This window comes from Musa acuminata, chromosome BXJ1-6 (genome assembly GCF_036884655.1).
Source record: "Musa acuminata AAA Group cultivar baxijiao chromosome BXJ1-6, Cavendish_Baxijiao_AAA, whole genome shotgun sequence".
NCBI classification, from domain to species: domain Eukaryota; kingdom Viridiplantae; phylum Streptophyta; class Magnoliopsida; order Zingiberales; family Musaceae; genus Musa; species Musa acuminata.
The window spans coordinates 6,059,922-6,074,031 of NC_088332.1; the positions used below are offsets into that span (position 1 = coordinate 6,059,922).

At 37.4% G+C, this 14,110-nt stretch overlaps 1 protein-coding gene across 1 annotated transcript; it reads left to right on the top strand.

Moving 5' to 3' along the window:
• Positions 1-308: 308 nt before the first annotated feature.
• On the top strand, positions 309-12,065 carry LOC135675856 (apoptosis inhibitor 5-like protein API5). The gene is made up of 16 exons (XM_065186449.1): positions 309-596; positions 718-882; positions 4,386-4,485; positions 4,576-4,641; positions 5,816-5,898; positions 5,973-6,047; positions 6,171-6,320; positions 8,120-8,185; positions 8,272-8,337; positions 8,806-8,916; positions 9,194-9,280; positions 9,361-9,467; positions 11,121-11,235; positions 11,320-11,385; positions 11,463-11,563; positions 11,656-12,065. The coding sequence occupies exons 1-16, from the start codon at positions 507-509 to the stop codon at positions 11,852-11,854; spliced, it is 1,647 nt and encodes a 548-aa protein (XP_065042521.1). The 5' UTR covers positions 309-506; the 3' UTR covers positions 11,855-12,065.
• The last annotated feature ends 2,045 nt before the right edge of the window (positions 12,066-14,110 follow it).

Below are 14,110 nucleotides of genomic sequence, written 5' to 3' on the forward strand. Positions count from 1 at the left end.
CTTCAAGCGGGACTCATCCGAGCACCCCCAATCGATTATAAAGCAGGTAGATTGATTCAGTTAAAATCTAAAGCGAATAAAATAGAAACTGATTTTAATCTATTTTCTTAATTTTTATTAGGAATATTTATATTACGTGTAATTTAATTATGACTTACTGTTGTCGTCGTTGAAAAGTATTTTTATTTTTCTAAAACATCTCCAAATCGTATGAAATACAAAAACATTTATCGTATTTAGCCTAATCCGAACCCGCTCGCGCTCGCGTCACCTCCTTATCCGACTCGGTTTACTCACCGCCACCCTGTCAAGCGGCTTAAAACCATCATCGCTTGCTTGGGTCGGAGCGCAAACTCCGCCGCCGCCTGTCTCTAAACCCCAGAAGAACGAGTGAACCCCTTTCTTCCGGCCACCCCCCGCAGCTCCTCATCCTCCTCCGCCTCCGAGATCCAATATTCCACCCATCCACGCCGAAGAAAGAATCGCCTCTCTCCTCTCCGGGCGCCATGGCCTCCGATTCCGCTGCCGATGCCGCCGAGGTCGAGAAGCTGTACGAGTTCGGCGAGCGGCTGAACGAGGCGAAGGACAAGTCTAAGGTGCCTGCCCTTCCTCTCCATCTTTTCCTCTGCCCTTCGATCAGGAGTCCTCTACTTTAGGGTTTGCGTGGGAGTGGCTTTGATTGTGTTATTTTCTTTTCTGCACCTTGGGTCTTTGCAGCATGTGAGTGACTACGAGGGGATCATAGCGGCGGTGAAGGGGCAGAGCGTGAAGGCGAAGCAGCTGGCGGCCCAGCTCATCCCGCGGTTCTTCAAGTCCTTCCCCACCCTCGCTAGCAAGGCCATGACGGCGCAGTTCGATTTGGTCGAGGAAGATGAGCTCGGGGTCAGTTTCCATTGTAATATTTTTCCCTTTTAATTTCACTTCATTAGCAAAAGTAAGATTCTCTGTGAGGTTTCTCCATTTAAGCACAAAGCAAAAGTAAGCCATTGATAAAACTAGCCGGAAAACATATATCTTGGTTTTACTAGTTGCCGCGAAGAAAGTGACACATCTTTAAGGTAACAGAAACCACATTGCATGAAAGTTTTGGTTAAACCTATTGTATGCCTGCTGCATGCTATGGCAATAGAATTTTGGGACATTGGAGCAAATACTGGGTGGTTCTTGGAAGTGGCACTTTGACAAAATGATGCCCTTTTCCTGCCATTGATTTCTAGTTTGCAATATAATGTCTGGTAGTTAAGAGTTAATTTTTGTTCCAAAGAAACCAAATTTATGGAATCAGATCTTTGTGTGTCATTTATAAAGAAAACGGTACCAAGCAACACCTTATGTTAATTTGGCCATGAACTAACTACAATTCACGTGTTTCTGCCTCCAATCTTAAAGTTTGGCTTCTCTACAACCTCCAGGTATACCATGTTTTTGTAGTTGCCTTGATCTATGATCACCTTACAAGTTTTCACTTAATATGCTGTATTTTTCTTGAAGACATTACTTGCTTTTACCTTCTAATTTCAAGTTTGAGAGTTTGGATTAATATAAAAATGTTCCTCTTCATCTTCATGGTCCTCTATTTCTATTTTATAGTGTTGTTTTTATACCGCTGTTAGCTTTAGAACTTCCTCTGTCTGCATAATATGCCTGTTGGGTCAACTCTATTCATCTATGTTCTATCTCTATCAGAGAATATTGCTTTTCTCCATCTACCAGCTTTACAATCTTTATTTATAGTTTTTATTAAAGTCCTTTTAGGAGAGATAGAGGAAGATTTAAAAAAACTTTAATAGAAACTATAAGTAAAAGTTTAAATACTCTAAACTTAATTAAATATATGATTTTTTTATATCTTAATGACAGCAAAAGATCCATGTAACCGATCCAAAATAGTTGAGACTTATAGTCTATGACTTTGTTGTTATTATACTAGCTTTGCAACCTCCTCTATAGGCACAAGTTGCCTGTTGTGGCAATTTTGTATAATGAGTTTGACTATCAAAAAACTCCTACAATAGAAAACTTGCTTTCTCTGATTTCTTGGTTTGGAGATTCTTATTTTGCATTATCGGCAGCTTAGACGGGGGCTTTCCATGATTGTCCAATTTGTAGGTGCAGCTTGCTAGCTCTTCTGAATGATCAAATTCCCTGTTTTAGTAACTTTCCTTGAATCTCAAGCCTTATACTAGCTTTATACCCGATTGTCATGATCTCTTCTGGTTATAGATGTTTACGTTAAATTTAAATTATAAACTCCCTACTAATGATTAACACTTTCTAATTTCTCTACCTCAGATTAGCTTCATACCTTGTTATCATGACCTTGTCTGATTCATAAAGTTTTGCTCTCAAAATATAGATCATTAGACTCCTTACTTGCTACCTACACTTTTTTAAATGATTGAATTTGATCAGCAGGATTGTTTATTGTCCATATGTGGGAGCAAATTCTTCAAAGGGTGTTTATTGTCCATATGTGAGGATAAATTGTCAAGGAGCTTTTTACCTTTTCCGTTATGACAATCTTATCTGGGTCCCTGACCATTGCATGTGAAGCACTGATCAACCTTTTTTTGACTTATTGCCTCTTTCAACCGTCTGAGAGGTTTCTAAGGCAAGAGTGATTTTATGCATGTGAACAAGTCAATGGGAACAGATGTGTCCATCTTCCAACCGAATTTGACCACTTCTAGGTTGACATTTTTTCAGCTAGTGACAATTTTCATGAACCACCCATTTGATTTTATCATGCAGTCCATGAATTTAAAAATTGTTTCTCTACTATTACATTACTGCAAGGAGCACCAAGTCCATGAATTGGCTGCTTGCAAGTGGGATTTCAGAAAGTTAGGATTCACTAAACAGAAAACCAAGATTTTCTAATGCATTAGTTTGTGGGACAACAAATTTTTTTTTTTTTTGCGTGTGATTTTAACTCAGCTATATGGGTTCCAATTGTTGGAGACTAAGGAGCCCTGTCTCTTGCTTTCTTTGGCTGATTATACACATATTATTGCTTTATGGTTTGTGGGTCTATTGTTGTTGAAGAGAGATCCACAAACCTATTTTTAATATTAGTTAGAGGTTTCGTTGGTGAATTACAAATATAATACTCTCAATGCATCCAGATTCTTTTTAAAGGCTGAAACTTCACTTAAATCCATTTCTCAACAATCTTGGTTGTCCACCATCTTGGAAACAAATCCGGATCATTTAAACAGTATATATAGACCATGGATGTTGCCTAATGCTGCCCTATACTATGGTGTTAGGGATGATACAGGTGTAACTACAATGCAGGTATCTGGTTTGGCATTAAGACAGAATTCCCAGGCATGTGTTTGTTTTGTGGCTTGCCATCAAAGGTGACTCTTGATCCCAGACAACCTAGTTAGGAGAGGCATTTTTGTCCATCTCTCTGTATCTTCTGCCAGAATGGTTTTGTGAATATAAATCATATTATTCTTCAACTTTCAAGAAACAAACATGATTTGATAAAAGCTGGTTTAGTAGGATTAATCCAACTGGATAGATCATTGAACAGGAGATTAAATAGTTTCAAACTCATAGCAAGTCATGTCATCGGGTTTGATTTCACCAATGCTTTCTTGCTGCTTCTGTCTAGTTTTTGTGGATGAAATGCAACTGTAGGTTTTTTCAAGATACATAATTTATTGATTCTATCATTGTTATAAGGAGTATAGAGGTATGGGAGATGAAATATTTTTGACCCCTGGTGCTACCAAGGACTTGCTACAAATACTAGATTTCATGTTTCTGTGCTGTTTGTTTTGGTGGTGGTATTATTGTACTTTGAGATTTCATAGATTTCATGGAGTTCTCTTTTGTTTTATCTTTATGATATTAAGAGAATCCATTTTGTACTGGGAGCTATGTGGAGGTTGTTATTAGTTGGTTTTTCTGTCTCGGCCTATCGACAAAGACTAATTTATATGTTTGTATCTCACTTTTGATAAGTGAATAAAGTTTCTCACCCTTAGACCCCCTATTGCACAAAAGAGGAACTTATATTCGGAAAATAAAAGGAGATTTGATGACTTAGATCAACTAGTGATGTTTCCCTTGATAGAACTCAATGGCAGAGGAAGTGCCAATCCATGTAGCTGACTCCAAAATAGATGGGACCCTAAAGCTTGTTGTAGTAGCATCCTCATTTTTTGACATAGAGAGAAACCCTTTCCTTCGATTATATTTTGCGATGATCGATCATGATGAAACTTACACTTGTGCATATCTTGCTACTAGTTGTTGGCTGTAACATTTACATTTCCGTATTCCTGTTGTTTCTCATTCAATTTCATGGTGAAGATGATTTTTTCCTGCGTTTTCTACAGTAAATGCTTACTTTTGTCTTTATATGCCAACAGATCAGAGTACAAGCTATTCGTGGCCTTCCTCTTCTCTGCAAAGATACACCAGAATATGTATCTAAAATTGTTGATGTTCTTGGACAACTCTTAACATATGGTACATATTAATATTTGAAAACCGGAGTATGGTTTTAAATGTTTAAGCATTATTCTTCTCTTCATTCTAATCGCTCACTATATTTCTTAGAGGAAAATGTGGAGCGTGATGCGGTGCATAAAGCCCTAATGTCTCTTCTAAGACAGGATATAAAAGGTAATCTAAAATGATCAATATTAGTGGTAATCCCCATACGAAGCTGATCTCTTCTTTCTATGTGTGTTTAACAGCTTTGTGGTAACATGTAGTTCAGTAGCACATAACTCAATGCTACTCTTTTTGTTAATACTTGTTTAATTTTTTTTGGTAATGGTGGTTATCTTTGCAATACCCTAGATGGATTCATTCGTCTTCAGATGTTTAACATACTATGCATTTGACATCTTCTTATATAGTTAGCTTTTTCCTCTTTTTTTTATCGGAATTTAACTCAAAATTGTTTCGGCATGCAGATTTATGCTCTGCAAGTCGGTGCAGACTGGTAGATGGTTGGAAAAATGTTCACTTAGGTCTCTTGAACTTACTGATAAACCAAGCAACACGAAACTTGACATTTAAAAAGAAAAAGAACAATGAATTTTGGTATTAAGAAACTTGAAAACAAACTTTTTAAGTTTTCAAAATAAGAACTGGAAATTAATAATTGTTGTTTGGAATCTTTTCCGAAACTAGATGGTTTTTGTAACTCATAATCGCAAAGTGTTTGGTCTCCTCTCTTGAATTGCACTTATAGACACCAGTAGGCCGTGTTTGACCCGAGGCTTAAGTACTAGAACGATACCAGTTTCGATGATTGGTAAGACCAGCATGGTAATAGTATACCTGGTGGTATATTTATCTTTATCATTTGATATTTCTACAAGAAAACTGCTTTTGTTAAATAGACCTGGTGGTATATTTATCTTTGTCATTTAATATCTCTATGAGTAAACCGCTTTTGTTAAGTTAATTTTTTTGGTTTGTGTGTGATAGGAATGCAGCCAATGGTAGCTAAAAGGAGGTCATTCATGTTCTTGTTTTTATGAAAAATTAGGAACTGTTGTAGAAAGTTGTACTTGTTTGCCGTTGGCAGCTGCACAGATATACCTATTTGATACTGTAGGTTGTCAAGTAGCGCTTGCCCGATTTTGCACAAGCATCTTGCAGCACTGATTTAGTTAGAGGAAATGCATTTTACTGTACTAGTTATTTATTTATTTATTTCCTGAAAGTAATGAACTTGTCATCTATGTACTTTAACAAAAATAGGGCTTCTTGAGAAGGAATTTTTGTGTGGTTGGTCCTTTAATGTTATGCTTCATGTGCCTGATTGATGGTTCTGGTTTTTCAGCTTCTTTGACAGCTTTGTTTAAGCATGTTGAGATAGGAATGGAGAATGTTCGTGAAAAGGTCATTTGTTTTCTTAAGGATAAGGTAATCTTGCATTAATCTTCTTATTTTTCTATTGAAGATTTTTTTTACTCTGAATCTAAAAGGTGCCTTATCAGGTGTTTCCTCTCAAAGCTGAACTATTAAAGCCACAAGAGGAAATGGAAAGACATGTAACCGACTTGGTGAAAAAGGTAGGTATTTTATCTTATTTTGTTGGATAGTATTTGATTTTTCTTTGGCCTAGAAGTTATGGTATATTTTGGATGTCTGGTAGGCAATTTGTCATTTCATGATTTTTTGTATTTGGTATCCAGAGTTTACAAGATGTGACTGGGGCTGAATTCAAGTTATTCATGGACTTCCTAAGGAGTTTTAGCATATTTGGTGATGGTGTACCTCCAGAACGTATTCAGGAACTAATTGAAATTGTAGAAGGACAGGCTGACCTGGATGCACAATTTAATGTGAGTAAAACTATAGGCATCAAGGGTGTGCATGTGATATAACTCAAATATTTTCCTTCTTGATGCACAGTAGAACAAGTTATACAAATTTTCCCTTCTGAAATAGTAGGATACGTGTCCCTCCATTTCAGTGGAGGCTTATGAAGACAAATTCTTGCTGTAATGCATTTCATATCTTTTTGTTGTAGTAACATCTTGTCAGGTTGCCTATCATGTATTGTAGTTCACCAAACTCCTTATTCCTTTTATGATTTTGCATATGAAGTAGCACTTAAATACTTGGTATGTGTTTGTAACTTAAAATTTCAATAGTTCCATGCCTTCAGCTATATAAATATCTCTTGTCACTCCTTATTCTTTATGCATTCTTAATTTAAAACTTTATTATCTACTTTTGCTCCATGTCATGTACTGCCCTGTGATGCATATGACTACATGCCTGGCCTGAATGAAAAATATGTTATTAATAAAAAAGGTAGATTAATGACCATGGCACTTTACTCCATTTCACCTTTAAGTTCATCGCATATTTACCTCAGAAATTTATTTGGAAAATATTCAAATTTACATTTTTCTTTGTTGTGCATATGGCACAAACAAGCCCCATACAGGCTAGTCATTCATCACCTAGGAGAGGAGGGAACAGGCTCAATGCGCCACAATTGGATTTGAATCACAAGCCCTTGAAAGAGACCCAAATGTATCAACCGTCCAAGCTTGTGAACATTGGCTAATGTTTGATTCTTCTACTGTATTACATATGTCCTTATAAAACATTTTACGCAGAAATGTTACCAAAGAAGATATGAGATTTCAACAGGTCAACTTATTAAACCACTATGTTCTTCATGTCCAAATATGTAGATGAAAAACTCAGTTGTCAATCCTCTCAAAAGCATAGTTTAAAATTTCACACTATATAGACAGTACAATACTAGTCCAATAATGTACTGGTAGCCTGTGAACCAGCCATACTCAACATATCATTTATCAGGCATTTTCTTATCAAAGTACCATGAACTACTGCATTGTGTTTTTTAAATGGTCCACATGCATTAATTCTGGTATGGGGATAAATGCTGGCATTTAAGGTGTTATTCACAAACAGCCTAATTCTGCGCAGTTGGAGCCACTAGGATCAATTTGCATATAGGTGCTTTGTCCTATCAGTATATGTTTGGCTCCAAGAGTTGTGCAAAAAGTGTTTTTGTCTTCTGCATATTAGGCTGATGTTTTTAAGTGATAAATTATCTGTGAAGCATTACCATAATTCAAAGCCAGATTCGAGGACCATTGCCATTTCATCATTTATGGCAATCTTTAGCTTCATGTGCCTGATTTTGTTGACATATCTATTGACTCAAAAGGAAACTAGATTATCAAACTGTTTAAAGTTTGTCTCCTTTGAGGTGTTGAAACATTAAGTGGCAAAAAATAAAAAAATTCCCTTTGTTTCTTGAGTCTGAGTCTTTTTGGTTCAGGGTTTTTCATCTTTGGTTATCATGCACATTAAACTCTGGATTCATATTTTATTTTTACTGAACATTTAGAAATTATTTAGTATCGCTTATGTGAAAAGTTACAGTGATATTACTAGTCTGAGAATTTTTCCATTTGATTTAATTTGAGTTTTTTTTCTTGGAAGAAAAAAAAGCATCTGACATTTTCTTGTGTTTCAGATTTATTGGCTAGTCTTTCAAGCATTGTTGTTTAATTTTCCTTTAGAAATCCATAATTTTGCTAAATCCAGCATTGAATTTTCAGACTTCACTGGCCAATGTTTTTTTCTACTGCTTCAGGTTGAAGACATTGATCATATAGATAGGTTGATTTCATGCATGTGCATGGCTCTTCCATTTTTTGCTGTAAGTGACAGGGTTATGCTTAAGTTTTTGTCATTTTATGGCAACTAAAAGATTTCACCAGATATGAAGATATTTTATTGTATCAGAGAGGTGCTTCAAGCAGCAAGTTTCTCAACTACATCAACAAACACATATTGCCTGTATTTGATAAGGTACCTTTTTTATTTTGCTGACTGTGATGATTCCTTTGTGGTTATCTTTTAGATCATGGTAGCTGGATATTCTCCCTATTTTTTTAACCTTAATGGATGTTGTTGAGTAAAGAATATTACAATTTTCTCCTTTAAAATGTTTTATAACTTACATCTGTGTAGGTAGTTTCATGCTGGAGCTCTTGGACACTAAAACAAAATATTTAATTGCTTTCTTACATGCTTAGTTTATTAGAGTTAATTGTTCAGCATACTCTGCATGGATGTGTTGTATGATTGCATATGCATGTGATTTTATCTTGAGTTAAGCACATCATTTTGCGTGTATCATATGGCTGTTGATATTTGTTTATAGTTTTTAGGGTTACTTTTACCTACTTGGTGTGTTTTGGAGTTGACCATCCATACCTATGCTGTATAATGTTACATTGCCCTTCTGATGGTGCACTGATCCTCCGGTCTTCTCAGCTACCTGAAGAGAGGAAGTTAGATTTGCTCAAGAATCTTGCTGGAAGTTCACCTTATGCAGCTGCCCAGGAATCACGTCAGCTTCTTCCATCTATTGTTACACTTTTAAAGGTACAAAATTTTGCACCAGTAGTTCCAAGAAAGCACAAAGGACTAGTTTTATTTCTCTTTTAAAGGAATAATAGTTCCTACACTGCTTTGCAAATATTTTGTTATACTTGCATCGCTACCCCCTGCATGCTATTTTCTTGCTAAACATTGGATCTTGTTTCTATATGGATGACTGTTATGTTGTCATTCATCTGTTATTAGCTTGTTTTTTCACATCTTCAGCGACTACCTTCTCATGAATTTTTGGTCTTTGATCTTTTGTTTTTGTTGTTTGCAGAAGTACATGTCACGGAGAAGGACAGAGGAGCCTAAATATAATTATCTTGAATGCTCACTGTACTCATTTCACCATTTAGCACATAAGGTTATTAGACAGGCTTCTGCTGTTACCGTTTTTGACTTGGCTTGCAGATTCTTGCGTTTTCTGATATCTGTGTTATGCAGACTCCAAATTCTACAAATAGCCTTTGTGGGTACAAGATTGTGACTGGCCAACCATCAGACAGGCTTGGAGAGGATTTTTCGGAGAATTATAAAGATTTCACTGAGAGGTGAGTTATACCATTAGGTACCTTCTTTTTGAAAAAGGGAAATCATTTCATTAAGTTGGATAATTAGGTAGATAAGTTCTAATAGCCTGAGTCCATAATGTTTGCTGGTTCTGCGGTATGATCATGGCCACAAAATGTCATCTGTATGATTTATGCCCTAGTCGGCCAACCAGTCGGTACCATGTTTGATTCCTTGCAGTCGTATGTATCCTATGCATTTCAAAAGCTTCCAAATTACAAAAGGTGATGTCAAAAATATTTCTAAGCCTCAATTGAACTTTATGGTTGTTAATGAGAGTCAGACTTGAACTGAGTCTGCCTCTCTACCTGGATATCTGATTTCCTCTTATCTTGCCCTGATTTAGCTTTCCTCTGAAGTCCATGCCTCTGCTTACAGAACAGAAGTGAATATCCTATTTACCATCCCTGCAAAACGAGGCTTTTTGTTAGTTTATCTGATTAGGCCCTCCCCTCCAATTTCATCCTGGTTGGTAATGATCCATTGGAGTTTCAGGTCAAACGAGCACGGGTCACAAGGGAACTACTTGAAAGCCTCACTATGGACTTTTTCTCTCCCTTCGGTAAGTGGCTTACTGTCAGTAGTCAGTTAGCATGGAAAGACATATACCTCATTGAACCAGATTCAGGAGAATTGGGCCTGATTTATAGATTTCCATATAGTCCATATAATGACAGCTATAAGGGTGACTGCACATTGTTTCTGTCCATGACTAGATTATCTCCTTTAAGAATCCAGCCGTTGTATTTAGACATCAGATAGATCAAGAGAGATTTGAAGATAATTGTGTAAATGATCCCAGATCCTTTGAATTAGGCATCTCAAGAAGATATTATCACAAGCTTTGAGTGTCATTCTGTACCTGGCACAACGGTTATCACGAGGGATTTGGTGTTTGTCCCTTAAAATTCATAAGTGGACAATTTACCTTAGGCAGGCTTCCAAATAAGAGTCTAATTTATAGAGAGAGATTATAGTGTCCCTCAAGAAACAGTAGGTGTTGTGAGACGAGGGAATCCCATGAACATCAGGCATCCATCCAGGTCCAAACATCATCACAAGGGGGGCTTTGATTATGTTGGTTACGGTCATACAACTTCACATATAATATTGCTTAAAGACTGCAGTATTAAAGTTTTTTTTATAAATAAATTGCTGATTGTTGCTTCTTCCCTTCCTAGTTCCTGAATATCAGATACGAGATATATGTTTTTCTCCATAGATTCTCTCATGGGTAATTATCTGAAGATGATTGACCTTTATCGCCTTTCTCTCTGCTTCTTCCAAAAGTTTGAACTCTCCATTGACAGTAAGAGTTGAGATGTCATTAATCTTAATTGTTCTCGCAGATCCTGACTGGAAGGAAATTGTTCCTGTTGGTGGCAAGAAATGTTTGGTTTATTATGCATTTCCAAAAGAACTCATATCCCTAATACTAGAGCAGCAGTGTGGTTTATGCATTTTTAAGAGACTGCAAGTAGCATGATTTTAAGTCCTAAATTACTAAACTTTCAGCTTATACTTATTGGAAGGCTATGTATTTTGATATTGTCATGCAGAATAGGATCTCTATTTCTTCTGTTGTTTATGGTAAAGTTATACATGCTAATGACAACATTGGCTTGGTGGGGCAGACTGAGCTCTACAGAGGAAGTTGTGAGGAATGCCATGAAGAAATTAACCCAAGGGATGGCTGATCACAACAAAGCAATGGCTGCTGCAAAGACTGAAGAGGCTAAGTCTAAGATTGTGAGTTCCCCCCTTTCTGCTGACTTTGATCGATTTTAACGGAGTATTTGGTTTGACCTTGGGGCGACAATTCATACTATGCAGAAAGCAGAACAGCAGAAAACTACAACAGCATTGCGCATCTGCAACAATATACTGGCAATGACTCAGGTTAGTCTATGGTTCTTCCTCGTGAGAGGGACATTATTTGACTTAACATAACTTGATGCTCCCATACTCTTTATCAGCCATTACATGCGAAAGCACCTTCATTTATCGGAGATGGCAAAATCAACCTATCCTGGAAGGAACCAGTGAAACAATCACTAGCTTCAACAGCTGCTGCAGGGTGTGTCAAAGGCATCCCTTCGTTGTACTGCTGTTCTTGTTTTTCCTGCCCCCTTTTCTTCCTAAAGACTCTCTTGGGCACTTGACATACAGGGGTAAGAGAAACACAGCTTCTCTCAACGGGTCGAGCGCAAGCACTGCAGTCAACAAGAAGGCTCGAGGCGAGGGAATCATGCAAAACCAGCTTGTTAACAGAGCATTAGATGGTTTATCTCAGGGTGGTAGGAGAAGCGGAAGGGCCGGAAGGGGTTGGGGAGGACGAGGACGAGGAAGAGGAAGGGGTTTCCGTTAAGTTCAAATGGATCACCCACTAGTGACAGTACTTGACACAACCATGGCTTTTCTCGAGATCAGGCACTTGCATGGCTGTAGCAGAATGTTTAATGTGGCACGGAAGGCACTTCTCTGTAACAACAGTTAGCATATTCCACTGTGTAACCTAACATTTGTTTATTTATTGGCAGCTATAATTATTAACGCCCGTGCGAGTGGGATTTTGTTTATCGATTCATGCGACTGTTGTAACCTACGAGAAACCCCAGTTTTTGGCTGTTTGCTTCGAGTTGTATTCTCGTAGCTTTTCATCAACAACTACCCCTTCTACTGGTTTCAAGTAATGTAGCTTTTGAATGATTTGTTTCTGTTTCTGTTTCTGCCATGTTATGTCATTATCCTTGTATATGAATGCAGTGTCATATCACAAACCTAACTTCCAACTGTATTAGTTAATCAGACTAAAATGTTATCACCATCGTCTAAGATTCCGTATCTGGTCATTGTGCGTTCATTTCCCAAGGCTCATAGCTGCAACAGGTAGAGAGATTTGACTATGTTATTTGGGGGCTAATTATTGATTATTTGCTCTAGTTAATTAATTTTAGTATTTTGATTGTTATATTTTAAGAAGTTATACCGATATCTTACTAAAATAAAATATTTAAGTTTATTTATCATAATATTATCGGATTTATCAATGGAAACACGAAAACAAAGGATAAAAAGATAATTTTAATATTTTGATTGGTGGTGACAGACGATGGCATCGTTGGGGTTGCGAGTGATTGTTGTGGATGAAGAGAGCGGTGGTGAGAGGTGAGGGCTACTCGACGCATACGACAATGTACTCAGTGTCGAATTCCAAGACTGATACGTTTCTACTGTCATCAGATATGTCCTTCGGGAGCTTGATAACCGCTCATCTTCTAGAGCTTCTTTTCGGTGAGATAGTCACCATCTTCGCTATAGACACTTCGATGATCACCACCATTTGTGTCAATGTCAATGCAGTTATCGAGCGACGAAAAGACCGCTCAATATCTGCATTAATACTGATGCAGATGAAGAGCAATGAAAGAATCGTTTAGCAACTGCATCAGTTCCAAAGGTGTTAGGATAAATAGACCTATATATTTCACTTTTGTAACTATAGAAATATTAATATATTTTTTAAAATATAATGATCCATATATAATTAACCTGGACATAGGTACGCCAACTAGTTTATCGTTCTTTTGGCAATTGATAGGTTGTAACATAAGGCCTCGATTGACGACAAAAACGACGTGGATTACTATCATGATAAATACCTGAGGATGGCCATAAAAAGATGGGGGAGGTGCCAACCTCATGCAAGCAAAGCAGGCTCGGCGCCTCTTAGAACAACAAGGAAAGAGGAATTGGTAGATCATCATACTTTTCGTTACTGATGGTACTAATTCACGGACGATTGAGTGAATAGATCGATGAGGAACAAAAGAAACCCAGGTCTGAACGTCGGTCGTGGTAAAAAAATCATGTTCGATAGATTTTACCTCAATTTCAAAATCGATGATTTTGATTTTTTTTTTTAATTTTAAAATTAGATCATAGAGGTAGATCGTCGCTCTTGCTCGAAAAGAACCAATAAAAAGAGGTGTAATAGCAATGAAGACGATCGATCATGATAATTATAAAGGTAGTGGACCAAAAATAATAGACAAAAAATGAGAGGATTATGGGTAAGGACGACGATGGCGAGAATTATGGGTAAGGACGACGATGGCGTGGATCACCTTCATCAATGGCAGAAGAGAGTAGAGGGCCCTACGTGTAAAGGTTTCCATCGATGCAATGTAGAGAGAGAAAAAATTTATTATAATTTTTTTTGCAATATAGATGTTTTGCAAGAATTTTTAATATATATATATATATATAGAGAGAGAGAGAGAGAGAGAGAGAGGAGGGTGGGGAGGTTTTGCGACGAGAACGGGGAGAAAGCGATATGAATGGGGCAGATAGGCGCGTGGGAATTGCGGCATGCTGACCTCCCTTCTGATGGGACCAGACGCCACTATTTCTCCTTAGCTGCGTGACTTTGACGGGGCGAAGAGGGTGTTAACAGGAAGGATGCGAAGACCAAAAACGACATCGTATGGCGTTTCGAGCATCGGACAATCGTCGAGGATGGTGCACGGGAAAGCACGTCGCCTTCCTTTTCCTCCTCTCCTCGAGAAGAGCTTTGATCCAAAGAACTCCATTAGCCCATACTAACACTGATTTAGGACTTTCG